The following is a 22,500-nucleotide window of genomic DNA, read 5'->3' as shown; positions in this document are numbered from 1 at the left end:
ACTACCGGCTGAGGGTAAATGAACTCCCCTCAACTATTGCCACACTACACATACATGAACTTTACGGTTAAGTTTAGGACATGTTACTGTAAATTCGGACATAAAATTCATCTAAATGTGATATTGCTATAATTGAGGGGTGGTCAGTGAAAATTAATTTATTCGATGAAATGCCATTAACTCGACAATTTCACATTTTCAAAAAAAAAAAATCTACAATTTCACGAGCAACTTCCTTTTTTGTGTGATTCGTCAAAGTGCTTACTCTTTTCCACTGTGCAATCGAGTTAATTTGTCCATGAAATACCATTAACTCAGACAATTTCACACACTATTAGACAAATTAACCCGACAATTTCACACACACTCACACTTTGACAAATCACACCGTAGAAAGAAGAAAAGGAAAAATAAAAAAACTACCTTCACACAAATAACCAAGTTCTTACTACATAGAATTCTAATTAATTTTTATTTTTGAAACCGCACGGTTTAAAAGTGTTTTCGCATTAAAAGAAAATACAAGTGTCCACACTTGAAAATAATTATGAATTTTGTATAATGAAAGACATATTGGCTATTGTTACAAAGACTTAAATAGTTCAAGACCACTGCAAACACACAAGGAAAATACCCATTTTATAAAAAAAATAAATGCAAATTAAAAAAGAAAAGGTAAAAGCCAACTACATTGCCTTATAATAGAGGATCCAACTAAAGTAATATATTATACACCGGAAAACCAGAGTAAGCGGTACCGTGGCTAATGTATACTGCATGACAGCCATAACAAATAATTCTGATATCTCAAGTCTCAACAACAAATGAGGAGAATAATTCAAATACAACATTGTTAACAAAAATTAAATAAAAACAAGTTTCAACAATAAACCATTGAGAGACTGAAAAATTAACATAGAAGTTGGAGGTGTTTCATATCAGTCTTGTTGCCAATCATCACGATCACGATGTTGGAGTCTGAATGGTCCCTCAGATCCTTCAGGCACGTTTTCAAATGTCGTTGATTTTGTCACATCATAACTAAAAGAGCTCCGAGTGCACCCCTATAATAGGCACTGGTTATTGCTCTGTATCGCTCCTGACCTGCAGTATCCCATATTTGGGCCTTTGTTGTCCTTCCTTCAACCTGAAAATCACAGATTTCTGTTTGATCAAACAACAAAAAAATTTCCATTTCTAAATGACTGGAGTTGCTAGAAAAAAAAAACCTCTATGTTCCCACAAGCCTGTAACTGAGTTTAGACAATTTATTTTGGACAGAACTTACAGCAATTCAATCCATTTCACATGAAGAAGCAGGGTTTTCGAATATTATACACTAGACTTGTTATTTTGTTCCTTGAATTCAAAACTCACAAAAATTTTCATTACCTCTACCCTATCTTCTCCAACCCTAAGACCTCTTTATCACATGCTAGTATGAGTAATTAAAATATTCTGTTGTTTTGACCGTCTTTTAGTACCTTAAAAAGCCACGGGGTAGCAACATAATGGCTCAAAATCTTAAATGTTTGAAAACATGAGTTGTACCCATAACAACTAGTGAATAATTTTTTCTACCTGATTTAACATATATATTTGTTTTCAGGAAAAGTATAAGATATGGTGCAACTCGATAAACTCGAATATCACGGGTGGAATGCAACTCTGGGGCTTTATCTCAAGTGGGTTCAGACAAAATAGAGAACAACCAAACCCAAAATGCTGAAGGAACACTCAGCTCTAGCTCAAAGCTGCCATAGACTTCAGGGCACTCTCACACTAACTTAATGCATGCTTAGCTTTTTAATATAATTTCACTTGGACAGGGTCAGTGACATTAGTTCATCCTTAGTAAGAGAAAATGCTAAGCGAATCTTTCCTATAAAAGAGGATTCACACCTAAGCTTATAGAATAAAAAATTGTGTTCATGTAATTAACATTCCTTTCTTTTACTGTACACCACTCAGTCTCATCAACCTATGCTAAACAGGCTAAAGCTGCAATTACTTTCAACCTGAAGTCTCAGCTTTGATTCAAGACATGAAATCCCAACTCTTACTTGCCAAAAGTCAACATCGTGCTTGAATAGACTGGTTTCAACTTGCATAACTAACTTCAACATGTGGAGAACAGTCCAACTCACATACCCAAGTAAACAACGAATGCCAATCTAATTATCTAATTCAATGAAAGCATCTGGTGGCTCATAGGTTTCACTTAATGAATTAAATGCAATTCCAATTCAACTCTAAAACGTAAAAAGTCAACATCAGGTTAGTTTCAAAATTTAAAGTTCGTTACTGATCATATGTTTTCTGATTTAGAGTGGTGAAAGGATGGTTGGTCTGAAAACGTTGACATCGAGGTTTTAGGATAAAATGAAACTCAAAATTTCAAGTTTTTGTTTTTAAACCACAGTAACCAACAGCTGTTATGGTAATCAATACAGGGATGGACTCCATCTGGCTGCTCATTAATTAAATCTTCAGCCTTCAACATTAGTTAAATATTAGGTGAACAGACAGGAAAGACCATTATATGTATCAAGAAATAATTTTTTCACCAAAAAAAATATATATATATATCAAATGCAGAGGCTGATATTATAAGGAGCGACAGATTGTTCACTTTTGTATGTACCTTTTCTTTTAATTGAACATATACTTTGGTTCCCTACCTTTTTTTTTTTCTTTTTTCGGTTAAAAGAAGTTAGCAGAGCAGCTACTACAGCAAAATCATCCTGTCAGACAGCTTTCTATAACAAATAAATTCTAATCAAAGCATATTGTATAGAATACCTGAGATGAGTCAGCAACTGATGCCAAGGCAATTAATACACCTTCTTGCACTATTTGTTTTCCATTCTGGCACCAAATATGCGAAATTTAGAGGAAGAAAATGTTTGTTCATTAAAGTAGAGTGTCATATAAATATATGTATTATAAACCAGGTGTTGATTGTTCTGTCAATATACCTGAAGTAGCACTAGCAATTTTGCTCGCAATACCATCTAAGTACAATAGAGGCACATCTCAAAGCCCCACACAAGCAATAATCTAAGATTCCAATGATAGACCTGTAATTCAGCATACAAATATGAGAGGAAATCAAATAACAAGGAAAGGGAGTTTATGTAAAATTCTAAGAGCTACTAGGCCACAGAATAGGTACACCAATTTCCGAAGTCCAATAAACTCATTTTTCACTTTAAACCCCTAGAAAGGTCAAACATAGAATATTCAGTGAAAAAAAATCTTCAGAAAATTCTGGAAGCCATAGAGTAACATTTATAAAATTATGGTGCCAAAAAATGATTCACATAAGTACGTAAGAAGCCTAGAATCCAGATATAAAAAATTAAGGTAATGAAGATCACCACTTACCCTGTGTACAATGATGAGTACATCCAAAGAACATAACAGTTTCCACATAGAAAGTGTTGAACAAATTAGTTACTAGACAATAAAGGAAGACCAAAAGACATCCCAACATGAAGCCTATCCTTTCAAAAAAAACTCACCTGATTGCAAAGGAATTGTAAATGGAGTTGCGCAGCTATAATAGTTGTATACGAATGAACAAGCTGGTCCAAGTTTCACTACAATGAATGCAGGTACTAATTTCTTTTCAAGCTCTGTTTCTAATGCCCTAATGTAGCTTAAAGAATGGGTTACGAAAGACGACAATACAAACAAGTTAGTAAACAGAACCCACCTAGTTTCAGCCAAAATAAAGCTGACCTAATTATAACTCAATTCTTGTTTTGCTTAGTAAACAGAAGCCATCTAGTTTCCGCTTAATAGTTCCAATACAACATACTTAGTGTGGATTAATACACTCTCTTTGACAGTATCCAGAGGCTACAAGGTTAATAATCAAATAACCAAAGCCCAAACCTAAACGTTATAAATTAAGAGACATAAATTAGATCCTAACAATGAATTGGAGGAATGAATTAGATCCATAACAATGAATTAGAGGAAAAACACATAATATTTGGTGAGATTAATATGAAATTCTTGAATAAAAGCCAGATTTAAATCAAACCTCTTCCGCTGTATTGAAACCGATCGAGATCGAAAAAATTCAAATGGAAGTGAAAGCTTCTTCAATCGAATGAGAGTGAGAGATGAAATTCATGAAACTAGTGAACAAATCCATCAAATTTGGTGAGATTAATTGAAAATAAACCTGAAAGTTCATGATAAAAAGCGACCTCTTGGTCTTAATTGAGCCTGATATCATAGAATTTCAAATGATCGTGAGAATGCTTCTTCGAATGATAGTGAGAGAGAAAGCTGACATGTTTTGGTTTTTCCCCGAAAGTTGCGGGGCCCATAATTTCGCTGTGTTTTTTTTTTTCAATTTTTCACGTACTAGGAAATTTTAAAATATTTTTTATTCTTTGCTAATTTCTTCAGTCTTTTAATTTAGATATATAATTACTTGTAATTCCCTTAATTCACATGCGTATAATTTACAATCCTCTCACATGAATAATACATGAGCTCATACCATTAATTATTTATGTGAATGAGTTATAAGTTACATGAATGTAACATAACATTAGCTAATTAGTTAAGTTAGTTAAAATTGTCAAATGTTTTTTACATTAATAAATGTTGTGACACCTGTTCTAATTTTATTGGCCATTAAACACACAAACACACACACACACACACACACACACACACACACACACACACACACACACACACACACACACACACACACACACACACACACACACACACACACACACATATATATATATATATATATTTTAAAGAGATATACAATGGATATATTTACTTTCAATTTTTTTTTAACACTCCATCAGAATTTAATTCAACCTAATTAACTATCCCGAAAAATTATCAAATAACAAACGTCAAAATATTCTTTTTAGAAAGAGGCTGCCGAATAAGTGGTATAACAGAACGCAATCTAACTATATATATAACTTTGGAATTGCAGCAACAATCACTATAAGTATATTAAAACTTTTTTTAAAGGATAAAAAAATTATTTTTTGCGCCACCTGCATGCTAAAAGTTGAAAATTTTTACGCTTCGTGTGCCTTAGGTTATTCAAGAGAGGTTCCTGCAAGTTTCTACCCTTCACTCTGCAGCTGTTTCGAGGAGATAATTATCTTGAAACCAATTCCAAATTCTGGTGAAAAGTAGCTTCAAAGTATCGTAGTAGAACCGACGGCAGGCATCCATAAACAATATGCCATATTGATAGAGAAAAATGATAGTGGCAGCGCAAAACCATGAAGTGTACAAAATGATATGACCAATGGACGGTGGAAGAAAGGTGGAGACCAAAGATACTGCAGAAACAGATCCTGAGACAACCGCAACAAGGCCCGATAACTGCGAAGAATTTTCTTGATGAAGGCGGGACTTGATATCAGCTGCAAGTGCGAAGCAGTAGATTACCTTGGCCACAAGAAAACCCCACATATTTATTGTATGTGTTTTGAACAAGGGCTCTGTTCTGCCCTGAGTATTGGCTCCCAGGATACCAATGAGGACTGGAATCAGATATGCAAAAATGACTTGGTAAAGCATCGACGAAACCAAATTTCCTTCACTGCAAAAATAAACCATGTTTGTAAGCTTTTACCGGGGGTGGTAGAATATAAATTATCAATGGGGGGAAAAAAACAGTATAAAATTATACTTTGAAGGTGAAGTGTTTTGTTGATGAAGATTGCTCGGCATCCTCGGAGGCGAACTGCAATCTGCTACTGATGAATGTTAAAGATTGAAGAAAATGGGGAAATGACAAGGAATTTAAAGAGAAGAAATAAGACTGTTCATACCTTTATGAATAAAATGGGTAAAGACATGGTAACCACCGAGAGTGGGACCTCGATTGTGGAATTGTTCGTGCCGACGTGGGACCCTGTGGGAGGACATACTTTTGATGATAGATCAAAAAACATTACCATCATGATTCTTATATTTTCGGTTTTATATTTTTATAATTATTGAACTGTGGAAAAATTATATATCTTACCTGATATCTGCTTATTCTTTTCATAAAGTCACGTGAGAGGCATAGAGCTCTTAATCCATCAAACGGCAGCCATGAAATCGTCTTGAGCATAGCTGGAATTGTTGGATTTTCCGTGGTGTGACCGAGGCTGGGCCCCCGATGGTGGGATTTTCATCTTAGGATGTACTTCATATGGTTTAAGCAAAGCGGCATCGTTTTGCTAAGTCTTCTAATTGGCTTAATGAAGTCACGTGAGAGGCATAAAGCTCTTAATGCATAAAACGGCAACCATGAAATCGTTTTGAGCACAACTGATTTGTGGAGGCACGAGAGCGAGCGCGTGATCATTTTAATCGCTGCCAAGTTCGTTATAACAGATTCTTGAACACGTGTCGTGTTCCTGTGCAGCATCTTGATCCAGAGACTTCTGTGAGAAACTGTAAAGAGAGAGAGTGAAATCTTGTTCTTTGTAGTTTTGATCTCACAGCACTGTAACTAAACATCTTGATTCATTAATGGAGGTTTGCCTGATGGATTCACCGTGGACGTAGGTCAAACACAGACCGAACCACGTATCTCTGTGTGTGTTTTGTGTTATGATTGCTTTAGTTTCTTGATTTCATCTTAGTTTGTACAAGGTTCTTGATACAATTAGTTTGAGTTATTGTTCTGATCTGATTGAGCTTAAACTAAGTGTATGCAGCTTAGTATTGATCTTGTAGGGATCCTGGGCAGCGGGTTGATTTTGTTGTGTTATAAGAATAGATCAAATTCTATACATTTTAAATGGAGTTCATTTAAATATAATTTTTGCTAGTCAAGTTTTCATTAAAATAATTTTTAAGATATTTATTTGTTAATGAATGAGATTTTTTATTAAAAGTTATAAAATTATTTTAATGATTATGTTTTTTAAGTTATATTATAAAAAATAAAAAAATTATTAAATAAGTGAAAGATGTTTTAAATATTTTAATATTTTTTAAAAAAATTTAACTTTTTACTCTCAAAAATTTAAAATCTGAGCTTAGTTAAATTTAGACTCTTTCATCTATTAAAAGAAAGAACTGTACGTAGTTCATAATAACTAAAAATATAAGAAAAGTATATATGTATTTACCTTCAAGGATCTAAGTGTTGTTGATGATGAAGGTCATGATGGCAGGGGCAGCTTATTTGCATCATCTTGATTTCATTTAATATGAGATAGAATTTTGGCTGTAATGCACATTTAAAAGAGAATTTTCCACACAAAAAAATTAAAAAAGATAAAAATTGCGGCATCAAAACTCAAATGGGACCAGCGACTTTGCTCAAGTCCACTATCATGGGGCCATTTTCATCTCGTGCTTCCTCCCCCTTCTCTTGGGTATTATTTACGATAATTTTTATTGTAATGTAGAGAGAGAAGACAAGGCAAATATATTACAAAGACAATCATGGCCGTTGCCGCCATCGTCGCCGCCACCACTCTGGCTGCTTCTTGGCCACTGCCGCTGTCATCCACGGGTATGTGTCTGCATATAGGCGATCGAGCAGTTGATTGTTTCCTCCAAATCTATTCCAAAATTGCCAAATCTTCTTATGAAGCCTCCTGTTATAAGCAACAAGAAGAACAACAAAAGCCCACATAATGAAACTGAAATGTCCGTAAGGGTGTGGTAGAGTAATGGAGACCAATGAAACTGAGCAAAGAGACCCTGAGATCACAACAATTGCCTTGAAGATTTGAAGCTTGAATTTCATGGTAGCAAAATATGGAAAGGCGTAGATGAGTAGTGCCAACAGAAACAGGCACATACTCATCGAGTGTGTTTCGATCAAGGATTTATTTTTTTCTTGAACATTATTAATCTCAATAACTCCAACAAGCAATGGAATTAGAAATGCAAAGATTTTGTGGTATGGTGCCGATGATGATGACAAATTTTGCACACTGCAAAACCATCAAAAGAATATATAATTACTTAATTTGCATAATAAATTATGATATAAAAATAATATATAGTTGCGATGTATACTCTTTAGCTCTGCTTTCTCTATCATTATTTGATGATGGATCGTTCTTAGTTTGTCCATATGGGGTAATGCTCTTTTGTGCCCTTGATTTGGGAACTTTTCCCCTCATTCCATCATTTAATATTCTAAATCCTTTTAGCCTAACTATTTTAACCATAGTTAAAATTATACAAAAGAAAGAGGTTTTAAAAAAATTGAATTGAATTTGTCGTTTCATGTAGTCTTATTAAGGTAAAATCATAAATATAAAAGAAAGGCTTTATAAAAAAAATCGAAGGGTGGTACAAGTAGAACCATAGAAGTTACTGTCTTTGTAAAATTTAATGAAGATAATCTTAGCGTAGTGCTTTTCACAGCCTTTTAAAATACTTATGAAATTAAGACCCCACATTTTGTAATCGTAACTCTAGTGTTAGAGAAAAATTACATAAAAGGATAAATATAAATTTAACTGAATGAAACATTTTTACACTTAAAAATCATGAACCCTACCATATGTAAATGATATAAAATAATTATTTTAAAATCAAAATAATTTTGGGGTAATAAAATAATAAATTATATAATGATAAGATTTTTATTATAAAATTTATAGTTTAATATTTAATTATAAGAGATATACATATAATAAGTGGGGGTTTCATATAAGAGTTTTAATTAAAGAGGTGATGGAAGCTTAACTCTAATTTTAAGAAATTCCAAAACAAAAATTTCTTAAAAAAGAGAGAGAGAGAGAAAAGAAAAAAAAAACGAAATTGCAAAACACAAAATCAAGAGCTTTTAAAGGCTGAGATAAAAAAGACCTTGCCCCTGCCGTGCCAAGTCTTAATTTGTATAATCCTGGTGCAAATTAAGACAAACTTTTATCTAAGATAAAACAAATGACTTTATATCATATGGTGTTGCATATATACAAACAAGATCTATGGACATTGGAAACTGAATACATTTTTCGCAAATGAAAGTAGATGCTCACCTAATAAAAGTTGGTGCGTTCATATGGATTACACTGCTCGATATGATGATAATCGTAGTGTGTAACCTGCAAGTAAAAAGTCATATTAACTAATCACGAATTATACATTTATCTCCCACTTGAAACCCGCCAAAATTTTGTAATGAAGCCAAAAGGAAATTATTTATATATAATTGAGAGAAGGACGAGAAGAGAGGAGAAACCTTTGAGGAAGGCTACGCCTCTCTCGCGGGAATTGATGAGAATCAGTTGTGATTCTCTCAACTCGGTACCCGCCATTAACATGAAACATCCGCACTTCCATTTCTTTGCTTTCTCTTTCTGTTCATAAGAGGTGGCAAGACTTTTAAAAGAGTTAGGGACGTTAATTAGTTTACTTGCTACTAATTATATTTACACTGCATTGGATTAAGAAGGATGCAAGTGGAAGAGGAAGCTGAAGCAAATGAACTGAGAAAGAAACAAGCGAGTGGTGAAGAAGTTTTAAGAGAGGCGTATGTATATAGATTCACGAGGTAGGGACATAAACCGACTTAGGGAACTGTGGGAGTACCTGAAAATACAAAAAAGTGATTTTCCAAAAAAGCCACTTGTGCGAATAGTGTTTTTCCAAAAAAGGGTCTAAACGAAGGCAGAAACAGTGTGTAAATTCAGGGAGCTGCTAATTTCACAAGCCGTAACTTATAGACTGCATGAATACCACAATTAGTGTCTAAATGAAGGGAGCTGCGAATGTCACCAAGCTGTAACTTATAGAGAAAGGAAGATTCCTTGTCAAAAAGGAAATTCCTAAGTGTAAACACAGACGTGCATGAATATCTTTCGTGGTCAATTAGTATTCTCTCTTGCCCTGTAAACAAATCTTAGAGAAAATACAATTAATTATCTCTCAAAAACATTTAAATGGCCATCCATTAATGCATCATCACCCAGAACAAACTGGCTCTTCCTTTATAGTTCCAACAACGGCTTCCTTAACCTACATGAAACTAATCTATACTTGAGCTCTGGCATCGGAAAGTACCCTTCATGAACACCCTCCAAGAAAAATGATGTTTGCGTTAAGAGAACAAAGAGGAAGAAGTAGTTGGATTAAGAGACCGAAGAGAAAGAAAGAAGCAGGTGGTTCTGTTTTTTTCACTCTATATGTTGGCAAAGGAAAATGATGTTTGTGTTAATTAAGAGTTCTGCAACAATGAAGAGGAAAAGAAGAAGCAGTTGGGTGAAGAGAACAAGGAGGAAAAGTTCTGTTTTTTCACTTTAAACAAGCAAAAATGACATCGTTCCACGTTAAATTAGAATGAAAAAATATAAGTAGTGAAACGACGCCGTTTCAGTTGTTTCGGGGTTTGACCCGGAGTTTGACCCGGGGAAAACATCATTTTCCAAAAAGAAATTCCAAAGTTGTGTGTAAACAGTTACACAACGGGCCCATGTAAAAACACACCCCTTCGAAGGGCAAAAAAATAATTGTACCTTCACACAAATAATCAATTTTTTATTATATAAAATTCTAATTAATTTTTATCTTTCATACAATCAATTTACTACCATCAAAGAACGGCAAGTCGGTAATAAACTACCATAGAAGTCTATCATTCCACAATATTTTGCCTATTTGGTATGATTAATTTATTAATTATAAATATTTATTTAATCTCATAAGTTCTTTTCAAATTTTTATTTTTTTAAGAAAAATTTTTAAAAATTAAATAAGTTATTTTGTCTTTTTGAGACTCCCTTTAGTAAAATTTTTCAAATAGTGCTGATTCAAATGGAGTTTTTTTTTAAAAACTTTTACAAGTAGAACTTTTATAAAAAAAAAATTAATTGTTTGATTGTCAATGAGAGTTTTTATTAAAAATTATAAAATTATTCTAATAATCAATTTTTTTAAAATTATGCTATGAAAATAATGAAATAAGATTGTTAAATAAGTGAAGAATATTTTAGAAATTTTAATATTTTTAAAAAAATTCAACCTCTATTATCAAAAATCTAAAATTTGAGATTAATTAAATTTGGACTCATCGTATATTAAAAGAATAATATTATGTATGTGTTGAAAATTTAGCTCATAATAACTAAAAATATGAGAAAAGTGTATGCATATGGCATATGCCTTGAAGGATTATAAGTGCTGTCAATGAAGGTGATGATGGTGAGGGCAGCTTATTTGCATCATATTGGCTTCAGAATGCAACCCTTCTTCTTCTTCTTCTGCATCACTCGATACATTTAGCATAAAAGAAATTGGTCACTCATTTCAGTAAGAGTATCTTCAAAAATTAGCACCGGACTCAAAAGCCAAATGAATGTAAACTTGTGAACAAGTAATGGTGTGTGGGGAATGGGACGTGAAATCAAAAATGGAATCGGGATGCAATTGACCAAAAAAAAATGGAATTGACCGTTCAACCAATATATATATATATATATATATGCAATTGACAAAAATGGTGCTTGTTACCAATAATCGCTTATGAGGTAAAGTTTCAAATCACGTTAAGCAAATTTACTCGACGGCTTTGCAGGTCCCCAATTTACACGACTATTATTTTCTTAAAGCCTAAGGATGTGATGATGCTTCATGACTTCATCAGGTAACGATTTTTTTCTTTCATATCATTTTCCATTAATTATTGGTAACAATTTTTTACCATTGCAACGTGGCATCACACTCAATATATATTTCTTTATTAATATTATACTTGGAGCCAAGTAAGTTGACATAGTATTTCTTTTTCTACTTCTTTTTCTAAAAAAAAAATAAATAAAAGTCTGTTTCCACAAATGAAATAGTGCAACATCCGAACTTGCTATAACAAACTATGTAATGGTCATAATAATGCAATGAACTTTAAAAAAAAAAAGAATAATAATAATAGCAAACTGAGAGAGACTTTTGTATAGCAAAAGATATTTAACGCTATTTGGATGTTGTTTCAAAAACATTATAACTAGAAAATTGCAATTGTTCGAGGCAAACACACAAGGAAAATACCATTTTTGTCAAATCAATTTACAAAAATGACCTCAGAAAATGTTAAAGCCAACTTCATTGCCTTGTAGTAGAGAATCCAACTGAAGCAGTATACTATACACTAAAAACCAGAGTAAGCTGTAACATTGCTAGCGCACACTGCCATAACAAAATAATTCTGGTATCTCAAGTCAGCAACAACAATGAGGAGAATAATTCAAATACAACGTTGTTAACAAAAATTAAATAAAAGATCACAATGCTGATCATCAAGATCACGATGTTGGAGTCTGCCAGGATAGTAACATAATGGCTAAAACTCTTCAATGTTTCAACACATGAATTGCACCCATAACAATTCAGTAAATAATTTTTCCAACCTGATTTAACGTATGGAGAACAGTCCTACTCACATATCCAAGTAAACATCGAATGCCGATCTAATTATCTAATTCAATGAGAAAACCCCATTTTCTCATAAGTTACTCTTAATGAATTAATTGCAATTCCAATTCAACTCTACCATGCCAAGAGTCGACATCAGGTTAGTTTCAACTTGCATCACCAACTCCAACATACAGAGAACAGCCTTACTCACATACACAAGTAAACATCAAATGCTGATCTAATTATCCAATTCAATGACAAAATTTGCCAGTGCACGATTTTAACTTGATGAATAAATTACATCTACAATGTATAATTGAAATCCCAAACTTTCACCCCAATATGTAGCTGTCCACAATTTGGCACTGCTACTTCACTTACCACATAAAATTAATCATTTAAATCGTGACCCAAAATATTCAGATTAAAATTATAAAGCATTCTTTTTCAAAAAACTCAAAAAGCATTCAACTTTAAATTAAAAAAAAAGGTCATTTCATGTGAATTACAATCTCACAATGATAGATCCAATTAAATCTTGTATAAACTAAATCAATAACCAAATTATAAGTTAAAATCACAAATCAATCATCATACTAATAATAATTATGCATCAACAGTGAAATCAGATAAAAAATTGAATCACTCCCAATTCACATGAATCTAAATTAACCTAATCTGGAAATCCAGTTAAAAATTAGATAAAACTAATTACTTTTACTAGATCTTAAAAAATTAAATAACTAATTACTGTAAATAAGATGAAGCATAGAGTAAGACAAATAGTCATTTGAAGAGTAGAGATGGTGAATTTGACGCCATTAGTAGAATTGGACTCTGAACAGAACCCGTTACAAGTAATCAGGAAAGTAATTTCAATTTGCCTACTTCTGAATTGCAGACTAATACAACTTTGAACAAAGAGTTGTATTCCTCATGCAGTCTCCTCACTATATATATATATATATATATATAAAATGCTTGCATTTATTTTTGTACGGACTTGGGGTTTCATGCCGGTGTAAAAGACTTTCACCACCTAAATCCACATGAAAATTCATGCATTTTGTGCGGACATCCACGCATGAGAATTTTCCTATATTTTTACACACACACACACATATTTAAAATAGACAAGAAGGATAAAAAGTAAAAATCTATTATCTAATTAGATGTTCCCATGATGATGCATGTGTATAAACCACAACTTTGATGGATTAATTTAAACCATTCATCTAAATACTCTAAATCATTGCTTTAGAACTTCAATTACATACTGAATCTGTAAAATCATACTGAAAAAGTGAAGAAGTGCTTTCAGAATCAGCTTTGCGATCAACAACTTTCTCCCCTTCAATTTGACCTATTAAGATCTATGCAATAACAAAAATTCACATGACCAAAAGTTTGCAGTGACAGAGCTTACCTAAAACTGAAATCAATAAATTACTATCGAGCAAGGCTGAGAGGCAAAGGGTTGAACAAGACTGAGAGTAAGAGAGGGCGAGAGAAACTTAAATTTTTATGATGATTTTTGAATTTTAAGGATAATATGAATTTTGTCTGATAAAACTACTTTCATTAATTAATTATGTTTTCAACTGATTTTGGGGTAAGAAAAGTCAAACCAATCTAGAACAATAAATTTGTTATTTTGAGGGGAGATGGGATACCTCACTGGTTTATTGTGTGTTGGGCGGTGTATCTGAAATTCGGGGAAGGTGAGAAGGGGAGAGAGACTGCTAACAATGGTGAAAGGTCAAAACCAAGAGAGATATCCTTCAAAATGAGATACACACCTGCAAAATAGTGAAATAGAGGTTAGAGGTGAAGCCGGGGTACCTCGGCGTTCACACTCCGACGCTCAAGTTAGCAAACTCAAGCTTTTATGGCAAAGAGAGCTGACTAGCCCTCTGTAAATTAGGGTTTTAAGGTTGAAGAAAACCTTTTTTTCGGAGTGTGAGTATTTTTGGGTGAATGAGAGCATAATGGAGAATGAAACCTAGGCGCCTTTATATATGGAGTACCTCAGCTGCCACGTGGCGTACCCTTTTTTGCTAACGTCCTTTTACCGTTTTTATGATTTTTGGGCCGTTATGTGCATGTTCGCGGCGTATCTCATCCTTTGGAAACGTGGCGCGCGCTGGAGAGTGGTCCAGGGTACCTCTGCAGTAGCTGTCGGGTAGGCGGCTGGGGACCACTGTCCTTGGGACAGTGTCCTTCATTTTGGCAGAGGTGGCAGGCGGCTGTCTCTCCTTTTAGCACATCGTTTTTTATTCCTAATTCTGACAAAATCGAATAATATCTTTTAGGGGGCGGAGACGTTTCTCATGACGGATATTTTTGGAGGATTCTCTTGCATCCGTTCTGCCGGGTACCTCGAGTTACGTGGGGTACCTTTTATTATGCGGGGTACCCCTATTTGTGTGGGGTATCTCTAATTGTGTGGGGTACCTCTATTTGTGTGGGGTACCTCTAATTATGCGGGGTACCTCAAATCACGCCGGGCACCTCGGACGGTGCAGGATACCTCATATTGTGCTGGAATCATTCCATTGGTTGACACGTGGCGCTCTATTGCCTTTCCTATTTTTCCCTCAAACAACATCCCCCTAGTTTCGTTTTGGCGAGAAGTATTGGAGGCAAAAGAAACTCATTGTATGAGTGACACGTGGCGATGCGGCTGGACCGGAGGGTACCTTGCTTAGCTTCTTCCCTTAACTAAACCTTGTGTACTTCAAACTAAAAATCTTCTCTTTGTCTTTGCCTTTTCCTTTTTTTTTTTTTTGACGATGAGAATGAACAGTTTTCTTCATGTGTCTCTCTCCTTTTTCTTGGGAAGTGGCAGCCGTCTGACATGTAGTTTGAAATTTGAAAATACCAATCTCACAAAAACATCTCTGAATTCCTTTCTTGGGCAACGTGTTTTGTCAGGTTGAATTAAAACTCCTGACGTGTGTGAATCTTCTCTCATTTATTTTGAAAATCCCAACATAATCTCCCATTACTTCCAGTGGCTTGTTGCTTGCTCTGGCTTTTAAAATTCAAAAACCAGTCAAATCATTTCAACCACCAGCTTCACTTTTTTTTTTTTTAATAAATCACCTTCTGTACATTTTCATTCACCCTTTATTCTCTTTCATTTTGCCATCCCCAAAAATTTTTCATCTTTTTCTCCAAATTCCAACGCCTCCCCATCTCCACTTTTTCTTCTTTATTCTACTTTTTTCTTCTTGTCCTTTCGTCCTCCATCTCCCTTTTTTTTTTCTTTGCTCTCAGCCCACTGTCACATTTTCTTTCTCTTTTGCATTCCTTCCTTTGTCTTTTCTTTAATTCATTCCAGACAACTTTCACACCCCCCTTTTTTTTTTTATCACTTTCATTTTCTTTCTCTTTTCTTCATCTTCATTTTTTCTTTTTTTTTTCTTTTTTTTTTGGCTAGCCTTGTAACAGCGGCGTCTACCGAGCGGTTCCGGTGGCGTGATGACGGCGTTCTGCTGGTGGTGCAGTAATCTCCTTGTGGTAAGCCATCTTCTACCCTCCATTTTGCTTCTTCGTCTCTTCCTGTGGCCTTTTTTTTTTTTATCCATGCTCCTCTCTTTTTCTTCTAAATCATCCTGGACGCTTTTCTCTCTTTTTTTTTTTTATCTCCAGGCTTCCTTTTTTTTTTTTTTGACTTCCTCTTTTTTTTTATATATATCTCCATGCTTTCTTTTTTATATCTTCAAGCTTCCTTTTTTTTTTATTCCTCTATTTCTTTTATCTCCAAGCTTCTCCCATTTTTTTTTCCATCCAAGCTCTTCCCTTTTTTTTTTATTCTAACTTTTTTTTTTATATATATCTCCAAGCTCCTCTTTTGTTTTTTTTTTTGACTTCCTTTTTTGGTTTCCTGCAGCTTTATTTCTCCACGACTATCAATCCCGATCTGCTGAGTTGGTGAATCACATATATCCTTCCTTGTTTCTCCTCCTTTGGCGCATTCACAGTGGCGCTATTTTGCATACTCTGAGAAAAATTTATTTTTGTTTTTGTTGCCTCTTTTTTTTTTTGTTGGTTGGTGTTTGCATTTGGTGGTTGATGTGTGGTGGGTGGTGCTTGGTATGAATATGTTGTTGTTTGGGAAACATGTTGCTTGTTGGATGTGTTGTTGGGGGCTTGTGGATGTGTTGTTTGGGGGCTTGTGGATGTGTTGTTTAGGGAACTTGTGGCTCGTTGGATGTATTGTTGGGTGTATTGTTGGGGACTTGTGGATGTGTTGTTGGGGGAAAGTAGATGGGCAAGAAACATACGGTACCCCCGAAGAAGCGACGTGCAGTTGGGGCTAGTAGGGTTGACAGCCCTCCTGCGGGTTCCCCTTCCCACATCTCCATTAGCGAGGGGGATCGGTCCCCCCTAGTTCCTCTAGGAGTTGTAATTCTCGTTTTGAGCCCCCTCCCCCTAGGAGTACCCCTCGTGTCAGCCCACGCTTTCTCAGTAAACGGCCAACCCCCCATCCTCGAAAGAAGGGTAGGTCAACCAAGCCTAAGGTTCCAGCTCGTTCCTCAGACTGGCCCCCCAAATCTCCCCCTGCCACACCTTCAAAATCTGGCAACCTTTTTTCCCTAGGCACTAGGAGGGCTACCTTGGGGGACTTAGAACAAATTAGAGCCAAATACAATATTCCTCCCTCTGTTCAGCTTAGGGTACCCCATGTAGATGAGCGACCTGAGTGTCCGAAGTATGATGGGATTGCTCTCCATATTGACCTCTTTGATAGGACTCCGCCTGCCCCTCCAACCTTTCTATATGAGAATGTTTAGTTACTTGGGGGTAGCTCCCGGGCAGCTGTCCCTTCCGGGGTGGAGGACGCTCACGGGCTTACATGTGTTATGGTTGGAGGTCTTGAAGCACGACATTTCTGTTCGGGAGTTGAGGGGCCTTTACCAATTCAAAAAGCCTAAGGGTCCTGGTATTGCTTACTTCTCCCCTTGGGGGGATCATAGTCATATTGTTGAGGGGAACCCCGCTCAATGGACACCCGATTGCGAAGAGGCTTTCCAAGAACTGAAGGGGTACCTCGTGAATGCTCCACTACTTGCCAAACCTGAGCCGAGAGAGGTGCTTCTGTTGTATATCGCCATATCCGAACATGCCACCAGCTCTGTGTTACTCCGAGAGGATGATAATGGGGTACAACGACCTATTTACTACACTAGTAAGGCTATGGTTGATGTCGAGAAGAGGTACCCCACCTCTAAAAAGATCGTTTTGGCATTGGTTGTCTCCGCACGGAAGCTCAGACCATATTTTCAAGCTCACACCATTGCAGTCGTCACCAACCTTCCCCTCCGGCAAATCCTCCAGAAGTTAGACATGTCCGGAAGGCTTCTCCGATGGTCCCTCGAATTAAGCAAGTTCGACATCATCTTCAAGCCTCGTTCGGCGATTAAAGCCCAGGCCGTCGCTGATTTCATTGCGGAATTCGCCAATGACTCAAGTGGTGAAGGTGATCTGAGATACATGTTAGATACCCCACCCACCGATGAAGAGGAGCTTGGAGATATATATATATATATATAAAAAAAGCCTGGAGATAAAAAAAAAAAGGAAGTCAAAAAAAAAAAAGGAGCTTGGAGATATATATAAAAAAAAGTCAGAATAAAAAAAAAAAGGAAGCCTAGAGATAAAAAAAAAAGAGAGAAAAGCCTCCAGGATGATTTAGAAGAAAAAGAGAGGAGCATGGATAAAAAAAAAAGGCCACAGGAAGAGACGAAGAAGCAAAATGGGGGGTAGAAGATGGCTTACCACAAGGAGATCACTGCACCACCAGCCGAACGCCGTCGTCACGCCACCGGAACCGCTCGGTAGACGCCGCCGTTACAAGGCCGGCCAAAAAAAAAAAAGAAAAAAGGAAGATGAAGAAAAGAGAAAGAAAATGAAAGTGATAAAAAAAAAAGGGTGTGAAAGTTGCCTGGAATAAATTAAAGAAAAGACGAAGGAAGGAATGCAAAAGAGAAAGAAAATGTGACAGTGGGCTGAGAGCAAAAAAAAAAAAAAAGGGAGATGGAAGACGAAAGGACAAGAAGAAAGAAGTAGAATAAAGAAGAAAAAGTGGAGATGGGGAGGCGTTGGAATTTGGAGAAAAAGATGAAAAGTTTTTGGGGATGGCAAAATGAAAGAGAATAAAGGGTGAATGAAAACGTGCAGAAGGTGATTTATTAAAAAAAAAAAATGTGAAGCTGGTTGTTGAAATGATTTGACTGGTTTTTGAATTTTAAAAGCCAGAGCAAGCAAGAAGCCAGTGAAAGTAATGAGAGATTATGTTGGGATTTTCAAAATAAATGAGAGAAGATTGACACACGTCAGGAGTTTTAATTCAACCTGACAGAACACGCTGCCCAAGAAAGGAATTCAGAGATGTTTTTGTGAGATTGATATTTTCAAAATTCAAACTACATGTCAGACGGCTGCCACTTCCCAAGAAAAAGGAGAGAGACACATGAAGAAAACTGTTCGTTCTCATCGTCAAAAAAAAAAAAAAAGGAAAAGGCAAAGACAAAGAGAAGATTTTTAGTTTGAAGTACACAAGGTTTAGTCAAGGGAAGAAGCTAAGCAAGGTACCCTCCGGTTCAGCCGCGTCGCCACGTGTCACTCATACAATGAGTTTCTTTTGCCTCCAATACTTCTCGCCAAAACGAAACTAGGGGGATGTTGTTTGAGGGAAAAATAGGAAAGGCAATAGAGCGCCACATGTCAACCAATGGAATGATTCCAGCACAATCTGAGGTACCCCGCACCGTCCGAGGTGCCCGGCGTGATTTGAGGTACCCCGCATAATTAGAGGTACCCCACACAATTAGAGGTACCCTATATAAATAGAGGTACCCCACACAAATAGGGGTACCCCGCATAATAAGAGGTACCCCACGTAACTTGAGGTACCCGGCAGAACGGATGCAAGAGAATCCTCCAAAAATATCAGCCATTAGAAACGTCTCCGCCCCCTAAAAGATATTATTCAATTTTGTCAGAATTAGGAATAAAAAATGATGTGCTAAAAGGAGGGACAGCCGCCTGCCACCTCTGCCAAAATGAAGGACACTGTCCCAAGGACAGTGGTCCCCAGCCGCCTACCCGGCAGCTACTGCAGAGGTACCGTGGACCACTCTCCAGCACGCGCAACGTTTCCAAAGGATGAGATACGCCGCGAACATGCAAATAACGGCCCAAAAATCATAAAAATGGTAAAAGGAAGTTAGCCAAAAAGGGTACGCCACGTGGCAGCTGAGGTACTCCATATATAAAGGCGCCTAGGTTTCATTCTCCATTATGCTCTCATTCACCCAAAAACACTCACACTCCGAAAAAGAGGTTTTCTTCAACCTTAAAACCCTAATTTACAGAGGGCTAGCCAGCTCTCTTTGCCATAAAAGCTTGAGTTTGCTAACTTGAGCGTTAACTTGAGCGTCGGAGTGTGAACGCCGGGGTACCCCGGCTTCACCTCTAATCTCTATTTCACTGTTTTGCAGGTGTGTATCTCATTTTGAAGGATATCTCTCTTGGACTCTGAACAGAACCCGTTACAAGTAATCAGGAAAGTAATTTCAATTTGCCTACTTCTGAATTGCAGACTAATACAACTTTGAACAAAGAGTTGTATTCCTCATGCAGTCTCCTCACTATATATATATATATATATGCTTGCATGTATTTTTGTACGGACTTGGGGTTTCATGCCGGTGTAAAAGGCTTTCACCACCTAAATCCACATGAAAATTCATGCATTTTGTGCGGACATCCACGCATGAGAATTTTCCTATATTTTTACACACACATATATTTAAAATAGACAAGAAGGATAAAAAGTAAAAATCTATTATCTAATTAGATGTTCCCATGATGATGCATGTGTATAAACCACAACTTTGATGGATTAATTTAAACCATTCATCTAAATACTCTAAATCATTGCTTTAGAACTTCAATTACATACTGAATCTGTAAAATCATACTGAAAAAGTGAAGAAGTGCTTTCAGAATCAGCTTTGCGATCAGCAACTTTCTCCCCTTCAATTTGACCTATTAAGATCTATGCAATAACAAAAATTCACATGACCAAAAGTTTGCAGTGACAGAGCTTACCTAAAACTGAAATCAATAAATTACTATCGAGCAAGGCTGAGAGGCGAAGGGTTGAACAAGACTCTGAGTAAGAGAGGGCAAGAGAAACTTAATTTTTTATGATGATTTTTGAATTTTAAGGATAATATGAATTTTGTCTGATAAAACTACTTTCTTTAATTAATTATTTATTTGCTTCTTAAAAGTCTAAAAATCTAAATGGCAATAAATCTATATTTACGTTGCGACTATTTTAAAATCTGTGCAAGTCATCCGCAAAGGCCTTTTGTACTGTTTATAGAAATCAGGCTCTTACCTCAGTCAAGTAATCACTTCCCAGTGAGCTGCTCTCATCAAATACTTTGGTTTCACTGGTTCCTAAGCATTGAAGAAAGTTGAAGATAAAGAAAATTAGTTACATTTTGAGGAGAAAAAAGAAAAAAAAAAGTAAACTTATCAAGAAAAATTGAATTGCAGAATCCGAAGACTGAATTTGTTATATAGTAGGGCTACTTACACTAAATTAAGATACTGAATCTCTAAGTTCATTACTGATCATATGTTTTCTGATTTAGTGGAGAAAGGATGGTTAGTCTGAAAACATTGAAAGTTAGGCTTTTGGATAAAATGAAACTCAAAATTTTAAGTTCTTGTGTTAAAGACAAACCACAGCAATCAACAGCTGTTGTGGTAATCAATACAAGAACGGACTCCTGGTTTCTCATTAATAAAATCTAGAGCCTTCAAAATTAGTTAAATATTAGGTGAACAGACAGTAAAGAGCATTATATGTATCTAGAAATATTCTTTTCAACCCAAAAAAAAAAAAAAAGAGAGAGAGAGAACTTCAAATGCAGAAGCTGGTATTATAAGGAGCGACGGATTGTTCACTTTTGTAGATACCTTTTCTTTTAATTCAACATATACTTCGCTTCCCTAATTTTTTTTTTCCCTTTTTAAAGAAGTTTCCATCCGAGTAGCTACTCCAAAAAAGATCATCCTGTCAGACAGGTTTCTATAAGTAATAGCTTCTAATCAAAGCATATTTTATAGAATACCTAAGATGAGTCAGCAACTGATGCCAAGGCAATTAATACACCTTCTTGCACTATTTGTTTTCCATTCTGGCACCAAAAATGAAAAATTTAGAGGAAGGCATTGTTCGTTCATTACAGTAAATCTGATATAAACGTATGTATTATAAGTCGGGTGTTGATTGTTCTGACAATATACCTGAAGTAGCACTAGCAATTTGCTCATAATACCATCTAAGTACAATATAGGCACATCTGAAAACCACATAACATATAATCTGAGATTCGATTGATAGACCTGTAATTCAGCATACCAAATATGAGAGGGAATCAAATAACAAGGAAAGGGAGTTTTGTAAAATTTTAAGAGCTACTAGGCCACAGAATAGCTACACCAATTTCCAGAGTCCAATTAATTCATTTCTCACTTTTAACCCCTTGAAAGGTAAAACATAGAATATTCCATGAAAAAATCTTCAGAAATTCTGGAAGCCATAGAGTAACATTTATGAAATGATCGTGCTAAAAAAAGATTCACATAAGCACGTAAGAAGCCTCGAATCCACATATAAAAAAATTAAGGTAATGAAGGTCACCATTTACACCATATACAATGATGAGTACATCCAAAGGAGATAACAGTCCCCACATGCTACAAGTAAATATTGAACAAATTAGTTACTAGACAAAAAATGGAGATCAAAAGACGTCCCAACATGAAGCCTATCCTTTCTGATAAACTCATCCAATTGGAAAGGCATTGTAATAAAATAGATGTGTCATTAGTTCCATAAGAAAAAGACTAAATATTCAACATAATCCATGCCAAATCACATCTCTCCTTGAGTAATTGCTTTTGAGGCACCTCTAACTGCAAAAAATGTATTAGGGAGAAAACAAATGAGATCCATTGGAAAAGTACTAGGAAGGATATGTATTTTTGAGGGGAGGAAAAAAAAGTATAATTGAAAAATGTGGTTCATTGGACATA

At 35.6% G+C, this 22,500-nt stretch overlaps 1 protein-coding gene across 33 annotated transcripts in view; it reads right to left on the bottom strand.

Annotated features, from left to right (window-relative positions):
* Positions 1 to 22,500, bottom strand: part of LOC102631406 (ras-related protein RABA2a-like) — a 36,606-nt gene that overhangs the window by 13,154 nt on the left and 952 nt on the right. For 3 of the 33 annotated variants that reach the window (XR_008055184.1, XR_008055197.1, XR_008055175.1), the window contains exons 2-4: positions 22,106 to 22,380; positions 21,709 to 21,764; positions 2,803 to 2,868 (exon numbers count right to left, since the gene is read on the bottom strand). The exons of 5 other annotated variants lie outside the window; for them this stretch is intronic. Coding sequence is in view for 1 of the 28 variants with exons in the window: in XM_052442513.1 (XP_052298473.1) it covers positions 1,031 to 1,147; positions 2,803 to 2,868; positions 21,709 to 21,764 (239 nt within the window). In the remaining 27 variants the exon portion in view is untranslated. Of the gene's footprint in view, positions 1 to 669; positions 1,148 to 2,802; positions 2,869 to 2,978; positions 4,339 to 12,368; positions 13,749 to 20,366; positions 20,444 to 20,496; positions 20,560 to 20,791; positions 20,854 to 21,378; positions 21,456 to 21,533; positions 21,600 to 21,708; positions 21,808 to 22,105; positions 22,381 to 22,500 lie in introns of those variants that run through there. 25 more of the 33 variants (XR_008055183.1, XR_008055196.1, XR_008055172.1 and 22 more) reach the window with 20 other exon arrangements.

The sequence above is a fragment of the Citrus sinensis genome, chromosome 5, assembly GCF_022201045.2.
Source record: "Citrus sinensis cultivar Valencia sweet orange chromosome 5, DVS_A1.0, whole genome shotgun sequence".
Classification (NCBI taxonomy): Eukaryota; Viridiplantae; Streptophyta; class Magnoliopsida; order Sapindales; family Rutaceae; genus Citrus; species Citrus sinensis.
The sequence above is the reverse complement of the archived record's forward strand: the minus strand, read 5'-3'. Positions and strand labels throughout refer to the sequence as shown.